Here is a 26,875-nt window from a genome sequence, read left to right as displayed (position 1 = left end):
ATTGAGGGAGGGAAGAGAGGTGGGACGTGAGCCTGGCTGGCCCTAGAATATAACCTGAACGTAACGCCAGTGTCACCGCTGTGGCGGGCACTGCCTGCAGAAAGTCAGTTAGCCAGGGGCTCAGTAGCAGGGTCTGTGCTTCCTCCTGCAGAAAACAGGCCAATGCCAGCCCAGCATGCCCTGTGCCTAACCACAGGCAGAGCCTCTCCCCAGAACCAGTCCCTGTGAAACTCACAGCATGCTTCTGTGTTTGCACACAGGAATCGGAGCGGCTGGAACTCATGAACGCAGAGCTGAAGACCCAGATCGAGGAGCTGAAGCAGGAGCGGCAGCAGCTCATCCTGATGCTGAACCGACACCGCCCCACCTGCATCGTCCGGACCGACAGTGTCAAGACCCCTGAGTCAGAAGGCAACCCGCTGCTCGAGCAGCTCGAGAAGAAGTGACCATGGGCTGGGAGGAGGTGGAGGAGGAGGAAGAGGAGGAGGACAAGTGACGAAGAGGGAGGAGAAGGGGGGCCCCAGATGGCCCTTCCTTTGGTGCATGAAAAACTGTACAATGAGGTTCAGCACAGCCAGCATCAGCCGAGCTTTTTTGTGAAACTCAGACCAGCCACCCAGGGGGAAGAGCAGGCTGAGGAAACCCAGAGGGACCAAGCGCTGAGACCAAAGTTGACCCTCGGGTAGGGCTGTCCTGCCTGGGGCCCCACTTGAAGGAGGCAGGACAGAGGCGTGAGGCCAGGGAGACTCCCAACGAGGCAGCCCTGGGCCCTCCTCCGGCCTCTTCACCAGGGCACCCACCCGAGGAACCTCCGAACAGCCAGGAAAAGCCATGAGTTGCAACCAAAATGAGGCTGAGGACAGAACTCAGAATGAAACTGCAACCCACCTGCCCCCAGCCCTGCCCCTCACCCTGATGCGAAGCTGGAGAGGGGCGTGCTGCAGGGCCCTGATGCCCCCACCCACCTCGGTCCAGCGTGGCCCTGCCCAGGAGGCGGCAGCCGGGCGCACCCTCGCCAGCCCTGCTGGAGTTTGCTGTGGGCACTGAGGCGCGGGCGCCCTTCCAAAGCACATACTCACCGAATGTTTACAGACTGGCTGTCCTGGCAGGGCTTTCAACTGCACATGTTTTTTATACTTTCCTTTTTTTTTTTTTTTTTAATATTTTTTACAAAAAAAAGATTTTATACAAGCAATATATATATGGATTTCTATAATCACTCGATGTGATACAGTATAAATATGCTATGGTTTGTTTGTTATGAACAGATAGCCACCAGTTACGGCCGTTGTGTGTAACTCCTAAGTACTGTAGTCTTTGGGTGTCGGGGGTGGCCAGGGCGGGGGCGGGGTGCATTTCCATCCTTGTAAACCCTTCATAGTACTCAGTCCTGTATCGCTCAGTAAACATTGCTCTTACTTACACAGCCGCCTTGCGTGGTGTCTGCCTGGGGAATGGGTGCAAGGCCCTCTCAGAGTCGGAGACTGTTTGGTACCTCTGCTATAGGCCCTTTTGCTTTCACGACAGCTCTCCTATTTCACAGATGAGGAAGCTAAGGCTCAGAGACACCTGCAGTTACTATTTTGAGAGCAGTCTGTGTGTTCACTCGCTCTGCAGGTGTTTTCTGAGGGCCTGTTTTGTGTGCCAGGCCCTGAGAATTCACTGGAGGATGAAACAGACCTGAGTCTTGCCCTCTTGGGGCCTTCAGTAAGGAGTGAATCCTGTGCTTGCTCCATACATTGTCTCATTTCGTCTTCATGGCAGCCTGGCCAGGGAGCAACACTTGTCCCCAGTTCACAGATGGCGAATTAGAGGCCCAGGGATATTAAACTCGCAGCCACCATTTGTTGAAGACTTATTTTGTGACAAGCAGACATAGTCTCTTCCCTTCTCACAACAGCACAAAATAGGCATGATTCTTGCCATTTTACAGATGATTTAAACGAGGCTCAGGGAAGGCAAGCGACTTATCCAAGGTCACCCAGCTAGCAAGGGACAGAGCCACCCAGCTAGCAAGGGACAGAGCTGGTGTTTGAACTCTACCTCCAGAGGCCTGTGACTTTTCTCCTGTCACCAACCCACTATGATTGTCCTTGTGGTTTCTGGGAAGGCTGGATGGAGTTTCAGGTTGTCCCATGATCACAGAGTGAGCCAGCTACTCTGGTCAATGTGTGCCTGACCTGGGGAAGGGTGTGGACGGCTTCTCCACCCCCTCACCCCCACAGCTGAATCCCTGCCACCCAGAGCCGGAGCAGCTCAGTGGCATTCACTCAGTGCCTGCTGTGTACCTGGCACTCGGCAGTTCTCGAGGCATGTCATGCATGAGGAAGGCAGGAGAGGTGTTTTTAGCTCCCTTGTATACTGAAGCTTGCAAAGGCTACAGTTTACCCAACTAAACTTGACTCCTGCATTCTAATCATGTGCTCTTTCTCCTCCATCGCTGGACTTAGGATAACCAGTTGCTGGTGATGATTTGTGTCAAGAACAGCAGTGAACCTGGGTTGCTTCCCAAATCGTGGACGAGGCCTTCTGGGATGGGCAGAAGTGGAGAATGGTGATTAACACACCTGTGGTCCCTCCCGCGCTTACTCCTCTCAGTTTCTCTCCACCCAACACACTTGTCGTGGACTCCCCTGCACCCCGCCCTAGAAACAGGACCTGGTCCCCTTACTGTCAGCTGTGGCAGAGGGTTGTGGCAGCGGGTTGCCTTCTGAGTCGGGGGTCTTGACGCTGTTGGTCCGGACGATGCAGGTGAGGCAGTTCTGCGTCAGGAACCCCTTGCACTGTAATCCTTTGATGTTTTTCAAGCCATGAGAAAAATGAAGTGGACTTACCAGGGTCCCTCCAGTGACCTAGTGGATGTTCTTGCAGGACTGCCACGTGCCACTGGCTGTGGCTCCCCTGGTCCTGTGCTTGGCCACCAGGAGCTGGCATCTCCAAAATACAGCCTCCTTAGCCTATTTGACAGCAGGTGGGCTGTCTTTCAAAGTCACCACACCAGTGACTTGTGCTGTGCAGAGCCTTCCTCACTAGGACCACTGACTGCTCCTGTGGCCAGAAGTCACAATTATAGGCTTCATTGCAAGAGCCAGCATTTGAGTTTCTTCTGGGCACCTGCTACTGTGCATGTGTGACCTCAGCTGCTTTGTGCAGCCTGGCTGGGAGGTAGGTACTGGCATCCCAACATTACAGATGAGAAAACTGAGGCACACAGAAGAGGTAACTTGCCCAAGGTCACAGGTGTTAAGTGGCAGAGCCAAGATGTTATTGCCAGTCTGACTTCAGGTGCATAAAACCTGAGGCTGAGCCTCCCCATGAGAGGAAAAATGTGTTTGTGGTGTGACCTCAGTTGCCAGGGAGCTTGTGCAGGAAGCTGGGAGAGACGGCGCAGACCCGCCTGTGCTCACAGCGCATATTAAGAATTCCCAACTCTCAGGCAAACCATCTCCAAGGGTGTGTACAGAAAACACACCTTAAAGGCAAACGGGTTCATGAGGTAATCTTCTATTGACTAGCTGTGAGCTTCATTTTTCTTATCTGTGAAGTGGGAATAGTAATAATCCAAGTCTTTCTATGGAGTTATCAGGATCAAAAGAGGAATGGATATACAAAGTGTTTTGTGAAATAAACTCCCCTAAAATGGTAATTATTTTGTCCTCTGTTAGCATGGATAGTTGTTGATATTTACATAGTACAGGTTATTTAAATATGTTTTATTCTCTAAAGATGGGCTTTCAAGTTTGTGTTCTGACCCTGTACGTGGTCCCTATGGTGTAATGAATGCCTGAGATCCCAGACTCCTGGATCTGTTCAGCTCCTGACTGGTCACAACTAGCCATGCTGGATGCATCATTCCCTCCCTGGGACTCAATGTGCCCTCCTGCCAGGTGGTCATAAATAAGACCTGTGCCACCTCTGCCCAGGGTTCCTATGAGAATCAATCGAGTTGATGAATGCAACCATGGCCTGAGAAAGACAAGACATTTTAGCCATCAGATGGGCAGAAACAAGTGTGTGTTGGTAAGAATATGGAGTAAAGGTTGGGAGGCTGAGGCGGGCAGATCACGGGGTCAGGAGATCGAGACCACCCTGGCTAACACAGTGAAACCCTGTCTCTACTAATAATACAAGAAATTAGCCGGGTGTGGCACGCACCTGTAGTCCCAGGTACTCGGGAGGCTGAGGCAGGAGAATCACTTGAACCCGGGAAGTGGAGGTTGCAATGAGCCGAGATCGCGCCACTGCACTCCAGCCTGGGCGACACAGCTAGACTCCTTCTAAAAATATATATATACACATAGATATATATACAAAAGGATTAAAGGAAATTTACATATCCTGCCAGTGAGAAACTGTGCAAAGCAATTTGGAAATAACCAGTAACACTAAAGCTAAACACATCCTTTGACCTAGCAGTTTTCCTCCCTAACTTGGAAGGAACTCTAGCACAGGGGCAAAAGGAAGCGTGCGAGAATGTTCACTGATGCTTTGTTTGTATTTAAAAAAAAAAGTTGACAACAACCAAATGACATAAGAACAAATAAATTGTGGTATTTTCCTAAAATTGAATATTACTCAACAGGTAAAAAGAATGAACCAGAGTTATATGTATCAACGTGGATAAATCTCAGAAACCTACTGTTGAGATGGAGGGTAGGGGAGTGAACTGCACAAGGATACCACTTATGTCATATTTCTAACTAAATGTATACGTTGATACTTTGTTGTTTATGGCTACACACAGATCTGGGTAATAGAGGTAGAAAAGCCTGCACAAGAATGCTGTCAATATCACAATCAGTCATAGGGAGTTATCTTGGGAGGGTCGGGGCGAGGAGGGAACTAGGGATGTCACGGCAAGGGTAAGTAGGACGCTGGATTTCAACTTCAACTCTACACATAACATTTCATTTGGCTTTTAAAAATCCGCATCAAATGTAGAATGACATTAGGGTTTTTCAGAGGTGGGTGATGTGTGCACAGATGTGGGCTGTCTTCTCCACACTCCTCTGTATGCTTGATATATTTTGCAATAAAAGAGAACAAGCCACAATACAAATAGGAGGTTTTGTTTTTATTATTTCCTTAGCAAACTCAGGAAAATAAAAACAAATCTGAAATTACAATGGAATTGTAGCATATGCTCTTTGAATTTATGCAAATTTAATTATATGCCTGAAGAGAGAGAGAGACAATTAAAAGGGTGGAAAGAGGTTAGCTGGTTGAGCCCTGGGGGAGGGTGCCCGGGTGTGAGGACACCTTAAGGAGTGTTGCTCTGCTCTGCACTCAGTGGATCCTGGTCCCTGCTCTCTACGGGAGGGGCAATTAGGGCGTGTTCAAGGTTCATCTAGACTCTAGACTTCTTCCTTACCTGCTGACTTTTCAATCCAAGCCCTACTTGAAAGCCGACTGTACTGCGCCTGTAAGTGGAGCTGTGGACTGGACCGTGAGCAAAGGGGAAGCCTTTGAAGACAGAACCCAGTTTTACAGGTATATTCATTTTCTGTTGCTGCCATAATAAACTATCACAGATTTATCCCTTAAAACAACACAAATTTTGTCTTGCACTTCTGGATGTCCAAAGCCCAAAGTGCTTCTTACTGGGCTAGAATCAAGGTGTCGGCAGGACTGCATTCTTTTTGGAGGCTCTCGGAGAAAATCCACTTTCTTGCTTTTTCCAGGTTTTGGAGGCTGCCCGCATTCTACCTTCAAAGCCAGCAATGGCCACACATCTTTCTCACCCACTGCTGTGACACTGACTCCCTGCCTCCCTCTTCCCTCCCTCCTCCATCTTTCTTTGGATATTTGTGTTTTGAGACAGAGTTTTGCTCTTGTTGCCCAGCCTGGACTGCAATGGCACGATCTCAGCTCACTGCAAACTCCACCTCCAGGGTTCAAGGGATTCTCCTGCCTCAGCCTCCCAAGTAGCTGGGATTACAGGCGCTCATCATCACGTACAGCTAATTCTTTGTATTTTTAGTAGAGATGGGGTTTCACTATGTTGGCCAGGCTGGTCTCGAACTCCTGACCTCAGGTAATCCACCCGCCTCAGCCTCCCAAAGTGCTGGGACTACAAGCATGAGCCACTGTGCCCAACCTTCCCTATGCCATCTTTTAAGGGCCATTGTGACCACATTGGGCCCACCCCGCTAATCCAGATAATCTCCTTATTTTAATGTGTGCTCATTAGCAACCCTAATTCCACCTGCAACCTTAATTCCCCCTGGCCACGTGACATATTCATAGGTTCCAGGGATTAGAAGGTGGACATCTTCGAGAGGAGATTATTCTGCTCGCCACAGTGGGATATTCAGAATTGGAGGTTCTTAACCTATTAGGTTGGTGCAAACGTAATTGCGGTTTTTGCCATTAAAAGTAATGACAAAATTACTTTTGCCATTAGTTTTTAAAGCCAAAACAGCATGTCCACCTTACCTAATTCTCCAGGTGGAGGATTTGTGACTCTCCTACTGCTCCACATTGTGTAATCCATGGGAGCTTTGATCTCCTTGACATTCCACAGAATCCTGCTCCCATTGCATGGTGCCTTGTGCTAATCAGACCCACAGGGCAGTAGCTGCAAGCGCTCCAGAGGCCCTAGTGGCACACGAGCACGAGATGTGGGCAAGGAGGCCTCATGAGGGTTCTGGGCCTGCCACGCTGAGGATGTTTACTTTTAATGGCAAAAACCGCAATTACGTTTGCACTAACCTAATATGACCCTTCTCACTACTAGGCAAGATAGACTATTTCCCATGTAAGTGCCATGAGGATGGAGTCCCTGTGTGGTGCATCCCTAGTGCTCGTCACAGTGGTTGGCACATAGCAGAAGGTCAACACACACTATCCACAGACATACAATCTACAGACTTACACACAAACTCACAGATATGTGATACGATGCAGACATAAGCATAGTTACATGCACACCAGATACACATGTAGATACACAAATATGTGTATTCACAGACACAAGCGGACACACATTAAATGCAAAGTAATGAGATTGATGCAGGTCCTATTCCTTTATATTACAGTTCTGAAATTCTGAAATGAGCTTGTTCATCATACCAGCATATCTTTGTTCTTTGGAAATAGCTAGCTTATGGTTAATAAGGAGGTTAGGTAAGGAGGACATACTGTTTTGGCTTTAAAAACTAAATATGGTGAGCGACTGATTTTTTTTTTTTTTTTTTTTTTTTTTTTTTTAGATGGAGTCTCCCTCTGTCGCCCAGGCTGGAGTGCTGTGGCACGATCTTGGCTCACTGCAACCTCTGCCTCCTGGGTTCAAGAGATTCTGCCTCAGCCTCCCGAGTAGCTGGGACTACAGCCGTGTGCCACCACGCCTGGCTAATTTTTGTATTTTTAGTAGAGACGGGGTTTCACCATATTGGCCAGGCTGGTCTCGAACTCCTGACCTCAGGTGAACTGCCCGCCTTGGCGTCCCAAAGTGCTGGGATTACTGGCATGAGCCACCGTGCCTGGCCTGAGACTGATTTTTTTGTTTGTTTGTTTAGCTCCTAAACTGACTCTGTGGGTGATTCCTAAAGAAGCAACTACTAATGCTTTGGAACATTCGCAAAGTAATAACATGTTCGTGTCAGCCTCTACCTCTCTGAAGGAGGGTACGCCCCTGGGTGGTCACCTGTTCTGCTCCACTTAAAATCCTCTGACTCTGTTGCATGACCAGCTCCAAGCAGGTAAGCAACTTTACACAGGTGCAATCTGACAAAGCCTCCCTACAGGTGCACACCCTGTACCTCCCACTTCCTGTCCTGGGGGTCCTCTATGGCTGCCTCCTTGGCACTTGCCCATATGGAAACCTGAAAATTTGGGGAGTTAATGTCTGTAGGGTCTCCCTTGACTCATTGAGAGGCGGGAGGCAGAGACAGTGAATGAATGTTTTTCCCTTTTATTCTCCAGGTGGAGGATTTGTGACTCTCCTACTGCCCCACATTGTGTAATCCACGGGAGCTTTGATCTCCTTGACATTCCACAGAATCCTGCTCCCATTACGTGGTGCATTGTGCTAATCAGACCCACAGGGCAGCAGCTGCAAGCGCTCCAGAGGCCCTAGTGGTACACGAGCACGAGATGTGGGCAAGGAGGCCTCATGAGGGTTCTGGGCCTGCCACGCTGAGGATGTTTGCAGTGGTGCAGGGTCTGAGGCATTCTGAAGCATCTCATTCAAAATAAAGGGCAGGTTATTGCACTTTACTCCCTATCACTAAGAAAGAGGCACGGGCCCAGCGGACTTCTTTGGATTTTGGAAGCAGCATATTTACCACACTGAGGAGGGGTCCTCTAACCCATTTTTCAGTGCCTTGGAAAGTTGCCAGTGTTTTGTTTTGTTTTGTTTTCAGACAGGGTCTCACTCTGTTGCCCAGGCTGGAGTGCCGTGGTGTGGACCTGGCTCACAGCAGCCTCGACCTCCTGGGTTCAAGTAATCCTCCTGCCTCAGCCTTCTGAGCAGCTGCAACCACAGATGGACACCATCACACCTGGCTGATATTTTTTGTAGAAACAGGGTCTTGCCATGTTGCCCAGGCTGGTCTTAAACTCCCGGGCTCCAGTGATCCTCCCCGCTCAGCTTCCCAAAGTATTGGGGTTACAGGCACGAGCCACTGTGCCTGGCCAACCTGCCAGTTTTGAGTGGGGCCTAGAGCAAGGAAGGGCTCTGCAGATCCAGGCTTCCATACAAACTGCTCTGCCACTCACGCCTTGTAACCTAGCAAATCCAGTAGAGCTAGAGGTATCCATGGTCCATAAGGTTGGCTATTTCAAATGCACAACTCACGATAAATTAGAATAAACTTTATATGTCATTTCCCACTTCGAAATGTACCCAATAAGGATCACCTTTCCTTGCCCCAGATGAAAGTTCCAGCAACTTTTCTGCTCACTCTGTCTGCTTTTCTGCAGACAGTCCTTTGCCATACTAAGCACAATTTATTAATTAGAAGCTCCGGTCTAAGATAGACTCAAAATCACAGGTTTTATTTAATGTTCAAATCTTCCCCTCATCCCCAGCTCAGGCCTGCAGCAGGCTGGTGGCCTGCAGTGGGGCAGAGAGAACCGACTGTCTCTTCTCTGTTTCTCCCCTTGCCCATCTCCTCCTCTTCCCTTCTTCCCTTCCTCCCTCCCAAGCTGGCTGGCCAGTTTCTGACCCCTCCCAAGGATGGAGGTGAGAGCAGTGGCAAGGATGCAGGAATGGCCTCATGACATTGACCTGTTAGGATTCTGAGCTGGCTTTGGGTGCACTGGGCTTGGCACATGTTCAAAGCTGATCCTTTATTTCATAGGTGCTTTTGTGAGTTCTTCTGAGGCTTCTATCTTCAGTGACCTTTTTCCCGTATGTCCCAGGAGACTGCTCTCACTTCTAACATCTTGCTGGTACATCCCAGCATCCTCCACATGGCGCTACTAGACAGAGCCCAAGACAGTCCAACACTGGCTTTGGGAAGCCCTTGGCATCCCGTTTTCTGTCCCTTGCCCAGAGACATGCAGGGTATACAGACAGCCCAGCACAACCACTTCTTTACAAGGTTCCACGGAAGTCTCCTTCTCACAGGTGTCGAGAAGAGGAGGCAGCAGCCCCTCCCTCCTGCCTGAAGGAAGGCGGGGACTCAGCACCGCAAGGGCTCTCTCAGAAAAATTGCTCTACACATGTCCCCCCTCTACCTTTGTGCTTGGAGCCCTTCTTATCTCCTCAAACTGCAGAAGGGTCCAATTGTTTTGTAATAAATTGTTTAAAATGTGTACAGTCTGCAAGTGGTGAGCTGGCTTCACATCTAAGCCTTGGTATGTCCCTCAAAACTTTAATTCTTGGCCAGGCCCTGTCGCTCACACCTGTGATCCCAACTCTTTAGGAGGCTGAGGTGGGTGGATCATTTGAGGTCAGGATTTTGAAACCAGCCTGGCCAACATGGTGAAACCCTGCCTCTACAAAAAATACAAAAACTAGCTGGACATGGTGGCAGGCACCTATAGTCCCAGCTACTGGGGAGGCTGAGGCTGAGGCAGGAGAATCACTTGAACCTGGGGGAGTGGAGGTTGCAGTGAGCTGAAATAGCGCCACCGCACTCCAGCCTGAGCCACAGAGCGAGACTCTGTCTCAAAAAACAAACAAACAAACAAACAAAAACGCCACAACACTTTAATTCTAATATCCTGATACATTGTTTTCTAGGCTAAAAGGTAGATGATGATTATAAAGGTTTACAGGCTCATAATACCTGGCTGTGAAAAAGAAACTGCACAATTGCAGCTAAGAGGATGGCTTCCCTGGGAACTAAGGGACAGGTACTAGTTTTTATTGAGTACGAACCATATGCTGGGTTCTCATGAGGTGAGTCTTATATTAATATTTGTTGTGGAAGAAACTGAGGCTTAGATAAGAGACTTGTCCAGCATCACACAGCTGGCGCCACTGGACTTAACTCAACTGAAAGTGAAAGTAACTGAACCCCTTCCAGGCTGGAAGGCAAATATAGACCCAACAAAATCCCTGCCTTCAGGGAGGGCACTGTCTCTCGGGGAGGAAGGCGGGTCCCTGTGGTCAGTGCTGGACTGGAGCAGGTCTGGGGTGACAAGGAAGAGACTTCGACCTAAGCTCAGGTAAATTTCCTTCTGAGGTGAAATAAAGCCCCACCCCAGCTGGGTGTACGTCGGGGTTTGGTGACCATCTTATTCTGTTCCCCCAAGTGTTGCTCTCATGCATGTCAACGTTTTCATCTTTTGATGGCAGTCCGAGCCTCCCCCACCCGGACCCCAGTCGTCAGCTCAACAGCGCGTGAACCGCTTCCTTCTTGGCCATCTCACAGTTGCCTCTTTCAGGTGACCAAGAGGCCGTCACTGCAGTGGTGGCCTCATCCTCAGGGAGGCTCTTTTTAAATTTTATTTTTATTTTTTATTTTGAGACAGAGTCTCAGTCCATTGCCCAGGCTGGAGTGCAGTGGTGCCTCCGCCTCCTGGTTTCAAGCGATTCTCCTGCCTCAGCCTCAACCTCCCCAGTAGCTGGGACACCAGGCGCTCACCACTACACCCGGCTAATTTTTGTATTTTTAGTAGAGACGGAATTTTGCCATGTTGGCCAGGCTTGTCTCGAACTCCTGACTCAGGTGATCTGCCTGCCTCGGGCTCCCAAAGTGCTGGGATTTCAGGCGTGAGCCACTGTGCCCAGCCACTGGGAGGCTTTTCTAGTTGGTGCCATGACACTCAATCCCAGCCTGACTGCCCTTTCTGAAAGAAGAAATCCTGAAAAGCTAGTCACAGGCTTTACAGATTCAGATCCCCCCTAGCCCCCAAATCCTTCCCTTCCAGCCCTATTCACTGCAGTATTTATAGCCCAAATGTGAAAGGTATAATTATTCTCCTCTGACTTTAATTTCTTGAAATAAAGACTTAGTCCACCCTTCCATTTGCATAACACCACCTGAGAAGAAATCTCTTCGGGGCCCAAGGACTTGAGCGTCTGAACTCACTGACTTTATGCAGAGTTTCTGAGAAAGCTCTGTTCCTCTTTGAAGGCACAGGAGAAACCAGAAGAGACTTCCCTCAAATGCATTCCCTTCAAGTAGCTGAAACCTTTGCATTTCTAAAGCAGCCTCTAGCCCAGGCTCCAGAGACACCCCTTCCCTCATTAGAAAGGAAGGGAACTGTGAGGGGAGTCCAAGGCCGCAGTTCCTGGGGCTCATGAAACAAGCAGGAGTGAAACATTCAGCTTCTTAGGGAAGGGCTTTTCGGGTCGATGCCTGGTCGAGTGGGCCAGACCCTGCTCTGTATCGGGTGGGTGGAGGGGTCGGCGGCCCCTGCAGTCGACCCCCATCCCTGACTGGGCTCCTCTACAAGGAGCAGATGATCCACGTGGGGCCTTAGAGTTTCTACCCCTCCCACGCACAAGACTGCGGTTCTTTCATTCGGACTTGCCAAAAGCGGGATTTTCTTTCATCATAAACTGATAGATAAACAATGAGATTGACTAAATTAGTTACATAAATAGAAAAGCTGTTCACAAGTATAACACAGAGATGTGGATTTCATTTTGCAGCCAATTCCTCCTTACTAGGAAATGTATGCTAGAAATCTAGCCAGGCAGGGGTGGCTAAACTAAGAGAAGTCATTCCTGTTTACCTTCTTTTTCTAAATCTAAACATTTACTTGAAAAGCACAGAAGGGTTTTAAAAAATGACCTATAATCAAGAGAATGGAAAGAAAAGCCACAGACTGGAAGAAACTATTCGTAAAACACATATCTGATAAAGGTCTTATAACTAAAATATACAAAGAACTCTTACAACTCAACAATAAGAAAGCAAACAACCCAATTAAAACATGGGCAGAAGATCTGAACTGACACCTCAAAGATACGCAAATGACAGATAAGCACATGAAAAGATGCTCAACATCATATGCCATTAGGCAATTACAAATTAAAACAATGAACTACCTGCACACACCTATTAGAGTGGCTGAAATTCAAAACACAGAGAACAGCAAATGATGGGCAGGATGTGGAGCAACAGGAACTCTCCTTCACTGCTGGTGCAAATGCAAAACTGGTGCAGCCACTTCGGAAGACAGTTTAGCAATTTCTCACGAAGCCAAACCTACTCTTACCACATAATCCATCAAGCACATGTCTCGTTATTTACCCAAATGAATTGAAAACTTATGTTCACACAAAAGTTGATAGCAGCTTTTTTCATAATCACCCCAAATTGGAAGAAACCAAAATGTCTTTCAATAGGTGAATGGATAAATTATGATATATTCAAATGGTGGAATACTATTTAGCAGTAAAAGGAAATGAGCTGTCAATCCATGAAAAGACACGGAGGAACCTTAAATATATTTTGCGAAGTGAAGGAAGTCAGTCTGAAAAGGCGACATACTGCATGATTCCAACCATATGACATTCTGGAGAAGGCAAAGGAGGGAGATCATCAAAAGATCTACGGTTGCCAGGGCTGCAGGGAGGAGACAGGGAGTAACAGGTGCAGCACAGGGGATTATTAGGGTGGTGAAACATTTCCATATGATACTGTAATGATAGGTACGTGACATTTGCATCTGTCAAAACCCATAGAACTATACAACCAAAGAATGATCCTTAATTTAAACTGTAGATTTTTGTTAATAACAATGTATCATTTTGGTTTATCAATTGTAATAAGTGTACTACACTAATGTAAGTTCTTAATACTAAGGGAAACTGTCAGGGAGGTGATACACAGGGTGAGGCAGTGTGGAGAAGAGAGAGTATATAGAAACTCTAACTATACTCAACTTTTCTGTGAAACTAAAAATTAAAGTCTATTGACCAGAAACAGTGGCTCAGGCCTATATCCCAGCACCTTGGGAGGCCAAGGAGAGTGGATCACTTGAGGTCAGGAGTTTGAGAGCAGCCTGGTCAACATGACAAAACCCCATCTCTATCAAAAATACAAAAATTAGGCATGGTGGTGGGAGCCTGTGGTCCCAGCTATTTGGGTATCTGAAGCACGAGAATCACTTGAATCTGGGAGGTGGAGGTTGCAGTGAGCCGAGATCATGCCACCGCACTTTAGCCTGGGTGACAGAGTGAGACTCTGCCTCAATAAATGAATAAATAAAGTCTACTAATTATTTTGGAAAGGCATATGATCCCATTTCTTCTTTTTAATCACATGAAACAAGGTGGATACACCTCTTGGGGGTTAGTAGCCTGCCCCTGGCGCTTCTGGGCTGGGGCTGCACTCCTGAGGCTCTACTGTTCTGAGGTCTCAAGAGTGGTCCTGCTCCCAGGACTCCACTAGGCATTGCCCTGGTGGGGACTCTCCACAGCAGCCCCTTCCCTGTGTCATTTCTTTGCCTGGGCCCTGACGCTTTCTGAGGCATCCCTTGAAATCCAGGTGGAGGTAGCCCTGCCTCTGCAGCTCATCACAGCATGCCTGTGGAGTTAGCACCACATGTAAGCCACCAAGGTTCGCCACTTGTGTTCTCTGGAGTGGTGGCTTCAGCCACACCTGGGCCCACCTGAGCCACAGCTGGGGGTACCAAGGAGCACCGTGCCAGAATACAGATAGCAGAGACTTGAGGAGGCCCTGGACTGGGATCCCCAGGGTCCCAAGTTCCACAGGGGGCCTGGGCCCCTCCCTTGATATTATTTTGCCCTCAGTGCCCTGACTGTGATGGGTGGGGCAGTCTCTGAGATCTCAGAAATGCTTTCAGGGTTATCCTTCCATCATCTTGGTGAACAGCATCATCCAGCTTCCTTCAATCTATACTAACCTGTCTATCAACAGATTAACAGATTTACTAATCTGTGGTCACTTGGCCCCACCATTGGCTTTCTCTCCTAACATGCTTTTTTATTCTTTACATGGCCAGGCTGAGAATTTTCCAAATCATTCTGCTTCCCTTTTAATTAAAAATTCTCTCTAAGCTGGGCGTGGGGGCACACGCCTATAATCCCAGTACTTTGGGAGGCCAAGGCGGGCAGATCACAAGGTCAGGAGCTTGAAACCAGCCTGGCCAATATGGTGAAACCCCGTCTCTACTAAAAATACAAAAATTAGCCAGACATGTTGGTGCATGCCTGTAGTCCCAGCTACTCAGGAGGCTGAGGCAGAATAATCACTTGAACCCAGGAGGCAGAGGTTGCAGTGAGCCAAGATCGTGCCACTACACTCCAGCCTGGGCAACAGAGGGATATTCCATTAAAAAAAAGAAATCCATCTTTAAATTATTTCTCTTCTCACATGTTACCATGAGCAGTTAAGAGAAGCCATCCACACCCTGAACACTTTGCTTTGGTATTTCTTCTGCTAAATATGCTAGTTCATTGATCTTAAATTCTGCTTTCCACCAAGCAGTAGCACACAGATACAATTCAGCCAAGTTTTTGTTGCTTTATAACAAGGATAGCCTTTCCTCCAACATCTGATAAGATATTCCTCGTTTTCATCTAAGACTTCATCAGATTGGCTTTTTCTAGAATACCAGCTTTCTGTTCACAACCATTTAGATAATCCCTAACACTGAGGCTGTCTCTACAATTTTCTTCTTCAGAGCTCTCATTGGAATCTCCCTTAACATTCTGGTCATGACAATACAGGCTTTTTCCAGCATGTGCTTCAAAACTCTTCCAGCCTCTACCCCTTAACCAGTTCCAAAGCCACTTCCATATTTCAAGATATTGGTTATAGCAACAGGCCTACTTCTCTGGTACCGATTTCTTAGGCTGTTTGTACCTCTACAACAGAATACTACAGACTTCATAATTTATAAATAACAGAAATTTATTTCTCACATTTCTGGAGGCTGGAAAATCTAAGATCAAGGTGCTGGCAGGTTCAGTGCCTGGTGAGGCCCTGTCTCTGCTTCCAAGATGGTGCCTTGTTGCTCCGTCCACCAGAAGAGAGAAACACTGTGTCCTCACATGGTGGAAGGGACAGAGTGAGTGGAAGGGGGGCAAACTCTTTCTATCACACCCTTCCATGAGAGCACTTAATCCCATTTATGAGGGCAGAGCTCTCATGCCTCAATCACCTCCTAAAGGCCACACTTCTTAATACTGTTGCATAGGGGATTACATTTCAATATGAATTTCGGAGAGGACAAAAACATTCAAACCGGAGCAGTAGCCTTCCAGCCCATTCTATTCCTTCACTTCACATACCCCACAACAAGGTAACCCTCATTTATGATTTAGGGTGCACACTTCTTTACACTTCTTTGTTTTTTCCCCTAATTTTCTACAAATACTTCCAGATAGACACACACACACACACACACACACACACACACACACACACGGCATCACACATTTAAGAGAAATAAAGATGACATCATGTTTTACCTCTTAGTTTGCAAATTACTCATTTCACTTACATTATAAACCTTTTCCCAGGCTATTTGTGTAGATCTAACCCTTTTTAAAAACCAGGGCAACATAGTAAAACCCTGTCTCTATTTTTTTAAAAAAGAAAACCAGGGCTGCTTACATCCTACGTGCACTAACAGTGGTCATTAGGCAGGGTTTGATTGCTAAAGAAGATTCACAGGATTCAAGTTGACAATGCTTACAAAGCTACTGCTTATTGCAGCAAAAGCATTCATTTAATGCAGCAACAGCAGTTAAGTAGGACATCAAGGGATCCAGAGAGGCCAGGTGCAGGCTCCAATTGGTCCACCTCTGAAAGAGCCACGCAAGACATACCTTCTCTCTAGAGTCACCCATGTGTCACAGAACACCTCAGAACTGGGAGTCCCAAGCTGGAGTTTCCACCAGGGTGTCATATACCCTGCTGCTCATGTGGGCATGTTTCTTGCTGTGTCACCAGTCCCAAAAGCACAGTCCTCCAGGGGTCTCACCAAGACCAGGAACAAATCATCAATCTCATTGTTATCAATACACAATGCTGAACAAAGTAAAAATAAAAATAAACGCTGCTGATAAGCCCGTACAAACCACGTTGAAATCCCTCAGATTCATGGTTATGAAACAGCACTATTAATTGGTGTCTTTAATGCCCTGACTAGGGCTCAGTGCTGTACAGGAATAGCTTTTATTTCGGTAAATCAGTCTATGTCAATTCCAGGCCTGCTGGAATTAACCCTTGCAACAACCATGGTTTATATGAACCATCCTGTGTTCAACCATTTCCATAATGATGTATGAGTCAGGGTTCTCCAGAGGAATGGAACCAGTGAGAAATGTGTGTGTGTGTGTCTGTGTGTCTGTGTGTGTGTGTGTGTGTGTGTGTGTGTATAGAAGTACTCCATGACTTATAATGGGGTTATGTCATGATAAACCCATCATAAATTGAAAATATCTTAAGTCAAACTTTTGAGTTATATTTTCAATTTATGATGGGTTTATATAGATAGAACCCTGCCATAAGTCAAGGAGTGTAATGGACACATATCACTTTTGCAACTTCGTAAAGTAAAAAAATCATAAGTGAGGCCAGCTGTGGTGGCTCACACCTGTAATCCCAGCACTCTGTGGCTGAGGCTGGTGAATCACTTGAGGTCAGGAGTTCAAGACCAGCCTGGCCAGCCTGTCTCTACCAGAAATACAAATTTTAGCTGGGCATGGTGGTGCATGCCTGTAGTCCCAGCTACTTGGGAGGCTAAGGCAGGAGAACTGCTTGAACCCAGGAGGCAGAAGTTGCAATCAGCCAAGATGACACCACTGCACTCCAGCCTGGGTGACGGAGCGAGACTCCATCTCAAAAAAAAATCACAAGTGGAAATATGTAAATTTGCTTGTATATTATGCAGTATATATGTAACATATATTTATATTTTATCTATAATTTATATATTATATGATATATAAACATATTTATAAATGCATATATATACATACATGCATGTATGTACACACATGTATAAAGATGTACATACCTAAAGACTCACTTCCAACAAATGGAATTCAGAAGAAGGGACGGCATATCACTTTCAAGATTCAGTTATAAAAACACCAGCTCCATTCTCGGGTGCTGTCACTCTCTTCTTGGGTCACTCAGTTTGTGGAGAACCATGTCTCGAGCCGTCCTACACAGAAGCTTGTGTGGCGAAGAACTGGAACTCCCTGCCACCAGTCATGTAACTGACCTTGAATGCAGATGCTCCAGCCTCAGTCAAGTCTCCAGAGTCCACAGCCTCTGTCAATTGATTGACTACAGCTTCCTGGGAGACTGTTGAGCCGGAACCATCCAGGTAAGTCACTCCTGAATTCCTGACTCTCAGGAATTCTCAAAAAGACTGGAAATAAATACACCAAAATATTAAACCAGGTTATTCCCATAGGGTGAGATTATGAGGGACTTTCACTTGTTTATTTTGTGTGCATGTTTATTTGTATTTTCTGCTTTTTTTTTTTGAGACAGAGTCTCGCTCTGTCGCTCAGGCTGGAGTGCAGTGGCCGGATCTCAGCTCACTGCAAGCTCCGCCTCCCAGGTTCACGCCATTCTCCTGCCTCAGTCTCCCGAGTAGCTGGGACTACAGGCGCCCGCCACCTCGCCCAGCTAGTTTTTTGTATTTTTTTTAGTAGAGACGGGGTTTCACCGTGTTAGCCAGGATGGTCTCAATCTCCTGATCTCGTGATCCTCCCATCTCGGCCTCCCAAAGTGCTGGGATTACAGGCTTGAGCCACCTCGCCCGGCCTGCTTTTTCTAAGATGAAGCTATGTGGGTGATTTTGTAGCCAGAAAAGATAACCATTACAAAAAGTAAAGTTCAAGTGGAAAAACAACCAACCAATATCTCGATGTGTGAGTAGCATAAAGTGGGCACATGGAGAGGAGCCAGTGGAGGAGTGCCTGGCCTGTTCTGGTGGAGGCTGCAGAGCCCTGGAGCACCACGGGTCCCCTTTGGGCTTGTTAGTCCCTCTACGCCAGAAAGAACAAACGTGGTCAGTTTCCTGGGGTGACTCACTGAGGGGAGAATCCCTATGGTGCTTGATGTGGTCAGATCATTCTCTTGACCTGAACTTTTCCTCCTTCATGAATGGAAAACACCTGTCTGCTAGGAGCACCTCTTCCTCCTGACTCGCTGCCTCCTCCGTTGCACAGCCACCCACCAGGAACAAATCTTCATTTCAGGGTCTCAGACTCTGCATCCTCTGAGCCTCTCGCCCCCTCCAGGACCTGCTTCTTTCCCACTTCGGTCTGCCAGGCTCTGGGCTGAGCATCCTAGCCAGAGGCTATGGTTGAGTGTGGGTCCTAGGGTTCAAACCCTCATCTCCCTACTGTTTCCTACGGTACGATTTTGGGCAAGTCATCGGACCACATAGCTTTAGTTTCTTCATTTGTAAAATGGGATAAAACACTTCATGGCTGATGTCATGCATTTGAAGCAGTTAGAACAATGCATAGCATGCAGTAAGAGGGCTGTAAATGTCACATGTAGGAAATAAAGAAGACAGGCTCCCTGCCCTCGTAGAGCTTACAGCTTAGTGGGGAAAGACAGACATTGAATGCATAAATACATACCAAAGGAGACAAAAGCGGGCAGCACCCCGTGGCCTGGAAAGCAAGATTTATCAACGACCCTGTCTTCAGATGAGAAAACAGGAAAATCAGCCAGGTGCGGTAGTCACGCCTATAATTCTAGCACTTCGGGAGGCCGAGGCAGGTGGCTTGCTTGAGGCCAAGAGTTTGAGACCAGCCTGGGCAACATAGCGAGACCCTGTCTCCATTTTTTAAAAAAAAAGAAAAGAGAAAGGACAATTCTCCCGGTCACACTCTGAGCTCAGTGGCGAAGCTGGAATTCCAACCTGATTTGTGTCATTCCAGGCCCTTGTACTCAAGGCCTCATGATTTGCAGGAGCCCTAGGCACTCAGCCTTTGTGGGTTACTTCCTCTTTCACAGGCATCTGTGTGAAGAGACCACCAAGCAGGCTTTGTGTGAGCAATAAAGCTTTTTTTTTGTGGGACGGGGGCAAAAAAGCTTTTTATTTTCCCTCACATTCCAGCTCTTCGCTTTTTCTAAGACCTTTTCCAACTCAGAGCAAAGGCCCAAGGAGTTGATTCACACCTGAGAAACAAGTCGGGAACTAGGCTGGTGCCCTCAGAGCCGGGTTCTAGACCAGTGGGACTCCTGGCACGGGTGGAAGCATGTAGCAGTGACACAGCAGAGAAGGCCACAGAAAAGAAGCAGGAAGGAGCCCAAGACCAGCAGCCTGGGGCCACACAGAGCCAGCTCCTCTCCTCCGAGGTGAGCAGCTTGGTCAGCACAAGGCCTTTGTGGCGGCAGACACTAACGCACTCCTCACCCATTCTAGGGCTTAGGTGGCATTTCTGGGCCCCTCCTCTGAGCAGGATATGGGTGGCTGGCTGGAGGGTAGGATTCCTGGAACAGCACTAAAATACGGGCAGGTTCCTGCAGTCATTTCTGTGGTCACCCTGACTGTGACAAGGACCAGTTGTCCTGCAGAAGATCCTTTCAATCCCATCTGACTACCCAGGACCATGGCCTGGAATGTCCGGGTCTTGTTGCTGTCGGGACCATCTCCGAAGTTCAAGGTGGTCAGTAAGCTCACGACGTGAGACCCTCGCCACTTCCCTGTGACTGTCCCATTCCTAGGACACAGGGTCAGCTGGCCAAAAGATCTCAAAAAAGAGGCCCAGTCCTGGGGGATGTCAGGGCTGCGCAGGCCAGTCCTGTGGGTGAGGAGGAAGCTGCCAAGGCCCAGGCCGGAGAGACCAAGGAGCAGCAGGATCAAAGTGGCACAGAGCAGTGGTGGGTGGTGGGCCAGACACAGGTGCAGGTTGTGCCCTGCCTGGCAGTTGCCCATGGGGAGCAGAGGAGGCTGAGCCTCCGGAGAGAGCCCCTCCCTGCCGGGCGGAGGCCGGCACCCCCACAATAAAGCTTTTTAATCACCTGGGTGCAGGTGAGCTGAGTCCGAAAAGAGGGTCAGCACAGGGAGATGGGGTGGGGCAGTTTTATAGGATTTGGGTAGGTAGTGGAAAATTACAGTCAAAGAGGGTTGTTCTCTGGCGGGCAGGGGCGGGGGACATAAGGTGCTCAGTGGGGGAGCTTTTGAGCCAGGAGAAGGAATTTCACAAGGTAGTATCATCAGTTAAGGCAGGAACAGGCCATTTCACTTCTTTTGTGATTCTTCAGTTACTTCAGGCCATCGGGATGTATACGTGCAGGCTTGGGCTCAGAGGCCTGACATCCTCCATTAAAATAATAATAATAATAATGATATTTTAATTTTAATTTAATTTAATTTTTATTTTTTGAGACGGAGTCTCATTGTCAGCCAGGTTGGAGTGCAGTGGCACGATCCTGGCTCACTGCAACCTCCCAGGTTCAAGCGATTCTCCAGCCTCAGCCTCCGGAGTAGCTGGGATTACAGGCGAGCACCACCACACCCAGCTAACTTTGTATATTTAGTAGAGATGGGGTATCTCCATGTTAGCCAGGCTGATCTCGAACTCCTGACCTCAGATTATCCGCCCGCCTCCATCTCCCAAAGTGCTGGGATTACAGGCGTGAGCCACTGCACCCGGCCAATAATGATATTTTTACAACTGCATTGCTATAAAGACAAATCTAATCAGGCTAGGTTGTCTTCATTTTTTCCCTTGTTTTAAAAGCTATTAAAACATTTTTATGGGCTTCTAAAAGTATTTTGGGCCCTAACCACTCTGCCCACAGAGCCTAATGAGTGAGTCCACACTGCTTATCACAGGGAGATGAATATGATACCATTCTTGCCCTCACAGGAGCTTTCAGTACAGTGGGAGAGATATGAGCATGAAACAATTAATTTTAGTAACAACAATTCTAGTTTAGATGTTTTGAGTGCTTGCTCATCTCATTTAATTCTCTCAATAACTTAAGAAGTAGTAAATAATGGCCAGGTGCGGTGGCTCACGCCTGTAATTCCAGCACTTTGGGAGGCCAAGGCGGGTAGATCATAAGGGCAGGAGTTCAAGATCAGACTACAAATGCAAAAATTAGCCTGGCATGGTGGCGCATGCCAGTAGTCCTAACTACTCGGGAGGCTGAGATAGGAGAATTGCTTGAACGCGGGAGGCAGAGGTTGCAGTGAGCCAAGATCACAACACTGCACTCCAGCCTGGGCGACAGAGTGAGATACCATCTCGGGGGAAAAAAAGAAAAAGAATTAGTAAATAATGTGATTTTTCACTTGACAGGCAAGGAAATGGAGGCCCAAAGAGTTTACACTGCTTGCTTGTGGTCCTAAACCTGTCAGGGATGGGGCAAAGTTTATACCAAGGTCTATGTGACCCACAGGCCTGGATTCATTCCCTCCCTGCTGCACTGCCTCCCAGTTGCAGTGTGGGAGGCAGAAGGAAATAACTGCTACAGGCCCAGGTGCAGTGGCTCATGTCTTTAACCCCAGTGCTTTGGGAGGCGAAGAAAGGAGGATCAGTGAGACCAGGAATTTGAGACCAGCCTGGGCAACATAGTGAGACCTCTATCTGTAAAAAAAATCAAAAAATTAGCCCGGTGTGCTGGTGCATGCCTGTAGTCCCAGCTACTTGGGAGGCTGAGGCAGGAGAATTGCTTGAGCCTGGGTGAGCCATGATTGTACCACTGCACTCCGGGCAACATAGTGAGATGCTGTCTTTACAAAAATTTAAAAAAAAACATTAGCCAGGCACGATGGCACATGCCTGTGGTCCTAGCTACTTGGGAAGCTGAGGTGGGAGGATCACTTGAGCCAAGGAGGTTGAAGCTGCAGTGATCTGTGATCACACCACTGCACTCTAGTCTGGGTGACAAGAGTGAGACCTTGTCTCAAAGAAAAAAAAAAAAAAAAATATATATATATATATATATATATATATATAAAACCAACAAAACCTGCCACAATAGAAGTCTTAGAAGGAAGCTCTATATTAGTTGATTCTCACACTGCTGTAAAGATACCACCTGAGACTGGGTAATTTATAAAGAAAGAGGTTTAACTGACCCACAGTTCTACATGGCTTGGGAGGCCTCAGGAAACTTACAATCATGGCAGAAGGCGAAGGGGAAGCCACGCACCTTCTTCACAAGGCAGCAGGAGAGAGAAGCATGAAGGAGGAACTTCCAAACACTTATAAAACCATCAAATCTTGTGAGAACTCACTCACTATCACGAGAACAGCATGGGGGAAACCGACCCCATGATCCAATCGTCTCTTTCCCTTGACATGTAGGGATCACATTTCGAGAGGAGATTTGGTTGGGACACAAAGCCAAATCATATCATGCTCCATCTTCATGATGAATTCTGATGGGTCAGCGTGAGTGCCTGGGAGTGCCAAGTCTCAAGGAGACCTCACCTCTGAATATTACCTCTCTGGTGAGCACCCAGATGTCCCCCTCTGCTAAAAAGACCTCTTTCCTTTCCTACCCACTCACCCCAACTTGGTTAGGCTTAAGCATGATTGACAGATAGAGGTTAAGAAACACCATCTGAGGCCAGGCGCAGTGGCTCACACCTGTAATTCCAGCACTTCAGGAGGCCTAAGCAGGTGGATCACCTGAGGTCAGGAGTTCGAGACTAGCCTGGCCAACATGGTGAAACCCTGTCTCTACAAAAAATATAAAATTAGCTGGGTATGGTGCCACACACCTGTTATCTCTGCTACTTGGGAGGCTGAGGCAGGAGAATCGCTTGAACCCAGGAGGCAGAGGTTGCAGTGAGCCAAGATTGCACCATTGCACTCCAGCCTGGGCAACAAGAGTGAGACTTCATCTAGAGGAAAGAAAGAAAGAACGGGAGAGAGAGAGAAAGGGAGGGAGGGAGGGAGGGAAGAGAAAGAAAGAGAGAGAAAGAGAGAAAGAGAGAAGGGAAAGAAAGGAGGAAAGAAAGAAAAGAAGGAAGGAAGGGAGAGAAGGGAGGGGAGAGAGAGAGAAAGGAAGAAAGAAAGAAAGAGAAAAAGAGAGAAAGAAAGGAGAGAAAGGAGGAAAGAAAGAAAGAAAACGAAGGAAGGAAGGAATGGAGGGGAGAGAGAGGGGAAAGGAAAGAAAAAGAAAGAAAGGAAAGAAAGAGAGAGAAAGAAAGAAAGAGAAAGGAAGGAAATGGAGGGGAGAGAGAGGAAAGAAAAAAAAGAAAGGAAAAGAAAGGAAAGAAAGAGAAAGAGAAAGAGAGAAAGGAAGGAAGGAAAGGAAGGAAGGAAGGAAGGAAGGAATGGAGGGGAGAGAGAGAAAGGAAAAGACAGAAAGAAAGAAAGAAAAAGGAAGAAAGAAAGAAAAAGGAAGAAAGAAAGAGAAAGAAAGAAAGAAAAAGGAAGAAAGAAAGAGAAAAAAAGAAAGAAAAAGAAAAGAAAGAAAGAGAAAAGACCATCTGAGCTGTGAATGTGACCACAACACATTTAAGAGGGTAGGGACAACCCTCACTGGAGTTATCTCATGGGCACCCCTGGGATGGAGAGTGGGGGTGGGTAGGAAGCCTGCCAAACTGCCTATGGGAGCCAATAATGGTCACCCGAATAGGAGAGAATGCTGCCAATGGACTATATGTGTAGTTTCATATGGTAAAATACATAAAACCTCCAATACATGTGGTTGGTTTTTGCCATAACTCTTGTGAGACTGGAAAAATATCATCTGTCATCATATGATTTAACCCTTGCTTAAAATCCCGTGGCAGCTCCTGGTGGGCTTCCCTGGTGTGGCATCCCTGACCCGTCTTGCTCTGGCTCCTCTCATTCTCTGCTCCAGCCAGACTGAACAGTTGACACTTCCTTCTAAACGGTTCCAACATTTTAATCTTGGCTCTACCTTGGAATGGCCAGGGTTACGTGACTTGCCCAAGGACAAAATAAGGATGTAGTGGAGTTGATATTCAAAGCTGGATTTATCTCACTCCAAAGCAAGGACAAAAAATTCCCTTAGGAAATCAGCGGTGGCCCATCTATTTGTGTGGAGAAACAAGAGTTGCTTATAATTCTGGGTAATGAGATGTCCCCATCCCTTCACCTAGTCAACACCTGTGTCTCATTTAAAACTCAATTCAGGCATCGCTAAATTTTCAGCGGGGTTTTTTTTGTTTTGTTTTGTTTTTGTTTTTGTTTTTTAGGTTTGAAGCTCATTTAACAACGAGCAAAGGGGTTGCAGAGTAAGAACGCTGATGTTTTTCTCTGGGAATAGGTGGCCACATCCAAAGACAAAGAAATGGTTCAAAGTCTTTGCATTTGGAGAGAAAATGCCACGCCCATTGCTGCAGCCTGAATTCCCAATGAGTAGTGCCTCTGTCTGGGGTTAAAGGATGATGTACCCATGTGGAACCAGGAAGTGGCAACTCCTTAAACCCTGTCACTCTTTCACACCTTTGGTATGACTCATTTTGATGAAATTCAACGAACTCAGAGCACCTGCTCATGCAGCAGAATATTTTTGAGCTAGAAAGCTCCACGACTTCCTCTCCTTAAGACTGCAGAAAGCTTAGCCCCAGGCTATGGAGACAGCCAGCAGAACAACCACTGGCACCAGAGGACACTGGTCTTGCCTGCCCACCCTTCACTGTGCTGGCCCCTCACCCCTGTGCTGGGTGCAGTAGGGACTGGTCCTCCAAGTCTCACTTGGGCAAATAATATAGCCATATATGCATGCAGATATAGATGGCTATACTTTTTTTTGCTGTTGGGTTTGTTGTTGTTGTTGTTGTTGTTGTTATTGTTTTGAGACAGAGTCTTGCTTTGTCATCCAGGCTGGAATGCAATGGCGCAATCTTGGCTCACTGCAACCTCCACCTCCCAGGTGCAAGCGATTCTCTTGCCTCAGCCTCCTGAGCAGCTGGGATTACAGGCATGCACCACCACACCGGCTAATTTTTTGTATCTTTAGTAGAGACAGGGTTTCACCATGTTGGCCAGGCTGCTCTCAAACTCCTGACCTCATGATCCGCCCACCTCGGCCTCCCAAAGTGCTGGGATTACAGGCGTGAGCCACCACGCCCGGCCTGCTGGCAGACCACCAATTCGTATATAGTGACAGATGTCAGTTTCAGGAAATCAAAAAATATATGTATATGTATCAGTATCTAAATTTCCATCCATTTCTACATCTGTCCAGAAGGATATTCATTAAAACATTAACAGTAGTTCTCTCCGAATGGCAGGATTATAATAATTTGATTCATGTATTTCCAGACCTTCCACATTTTCCAAAGTTCCTGTGCATTAGTTACATGATCGGAAGAACAAGCCCAAAGCCCATTCTTTTTTAAATAGCTGAGACTCCAAATCTAGGGGATGCTCAGAGTGAGGGACAAAGCCCTTCCTGGAGGATGATTCTAGGACGAGCCTGGGGCGTCAGCCTTCTCTGGCCAGTGTCTTTGCTGCCCTCTCGTGGTCATTTGGAAGCTCGGCAAGTCCAAGTCCAGCCCCTTTCTTGTGGAGCAGGTTCTTCTTCAAGTTTGCTCTCTGAAGCCCAATTTCTTGGAACTGTTTCGTTTTGCTTCATTTTTCTGAGATGGAGAATTCTTTTAAATTTAAAAAAAAGGGTCTGGCGCGGTGGCTTACGCCTGTAATCCCGGCACTTTGGGAGGCCAAGGTGGGCAGATCACGAGGTCAGGAGATCGAGACCATCCTGGCTAACGCGGTGAAACTCCGTTTCTACTAAAAATACAAAAAATTAGCCGGGCGTGGTGACGGGCGCCTGTAGTCCCAGCTACTGGAGAGGCTGAGGCAGGAGAATGGCGTGAACCCGGGAGGCGGAGCTTGTAGTGAGCCGAGATCGCGCCACTGCACTCCAGCCTGGGCGACAGAACGACACTCCGTCTTGAAAGAAAAAATTAATTAATTAATTAATTAAAAAAGCAACAAAACTGGAAAAAAAGTTTAAAAGAAAACTTCTAAATGAGGTGACTCCAGTGTAAGCCTCTTTAAAGCTCTGATGGAAAAGTCATTCTTTTAAAAACACAAACCCCTCAGCCTCCATTTCACAGCCAGAGACAGGTGAAGTGCCACTGCTGGAGGGGACCCGGGGTGCACTCGCCTGCTGACTTCTCACTATTGACTGAGGATGTCTTTGGTTTTGGTCAGCGTCATTACTGCCAAAACCACCAGCACACTTGCCAAGATGCAAAGGATGGTGTTTCTCACGGAGTCAGTTGAGGCCATCTGTTCCATGCTCCTATAGAATCCCAAGAAGTCATGGCTGGTGCTGGAGCCCTCAACCCCAGAACACCTTGAGACTGTGTGGCTTTAACAATTTAAGGCCGGGCGCGGTGGCTCAAGCCTGTAATCCCAGCACTTTGGGAGGCCGAGACGGGCGGATCACGAGGTCAGGAGATCGAGACCATCCTGGCTAACACGGTGAAACCCCGTCTCTACTAAAAATACAAAAAACTAGCCGGGCGAGGTGGCGGGCGCCTGTAGTCCCAGCTACTTGGGAGGCTGAGGCAGGAGAATGGC

The 26,875-nt window shown here is 47.5% G+C and overlaps 1 protein-coding gene, 1 long non-coding RNA gene and 1 pseudogene across 5 annotated transcripts in view; 1 reads left to right on the top strand and 2 right to left on the bottom strand.

Annotated features, from left to right (window-relative positions):
* Positions 1-1,424, top strand: part of JDP2 (Jun dimerization protein 2) — a 43,331-nt gene extending 41,907 nt beyond the window's left edge. For all 4 annotated transcript variants that reach the window (XM_023184308.2, XM_023184318.1, XM_023184328.1 and 1 more), the window contains exon 4: positions 261-1,424. In XM_023184308.2, coding sequence (XP_023040076.1) covers positions 261-446 — 186 coding nt within the window. In that variant the 3' untranslated portion in view covers positions 447-1,424. The remainder of the gene's footprint in view (positions 1-260) is intronic.
* A 14,742-nt stretch (positions 1,425-16,166) lies between these two features.
* Positions 16,167-22,540, bottom strand: LOC111521146. Its single transcript, XR_002724881.1, has 3 exons — positions 22,481-22,540; positions 17,395-17,754; positions 16,167-16,403 (listed from the first exon to the last, which is right to left on the bottom strand). It is a non-coding gene; the product is annotated as an uncharacterized LOC111521146 (long non-coding RNA).
* On the bottom strand, positions 19,560-20,286 carry LOC111521140 (annotated as a pseudogene).
* Positions 22,541-26,875: the final 4,335 nt, after the last annotated feature.

This window comes from Piliocolobus tephrosceles, chromosome 6 (assembly GCF_002776525.5).
Source record: "Piliocolobus tephrosceles isolate RC106 chromosome 6, ASM277652v3, whole genome shotgun sequence".
NCBI lineage: Eukaryota > Metazoa > Chordata > Mammalia > Primates > Cercopithecidae > Piliocolobus > Piliocolobus tephrosceles.
Note: the sequence above shows the minus strand (reverse complement) of the source record. Positions and strands in the feature narration are given on the sequence as shown.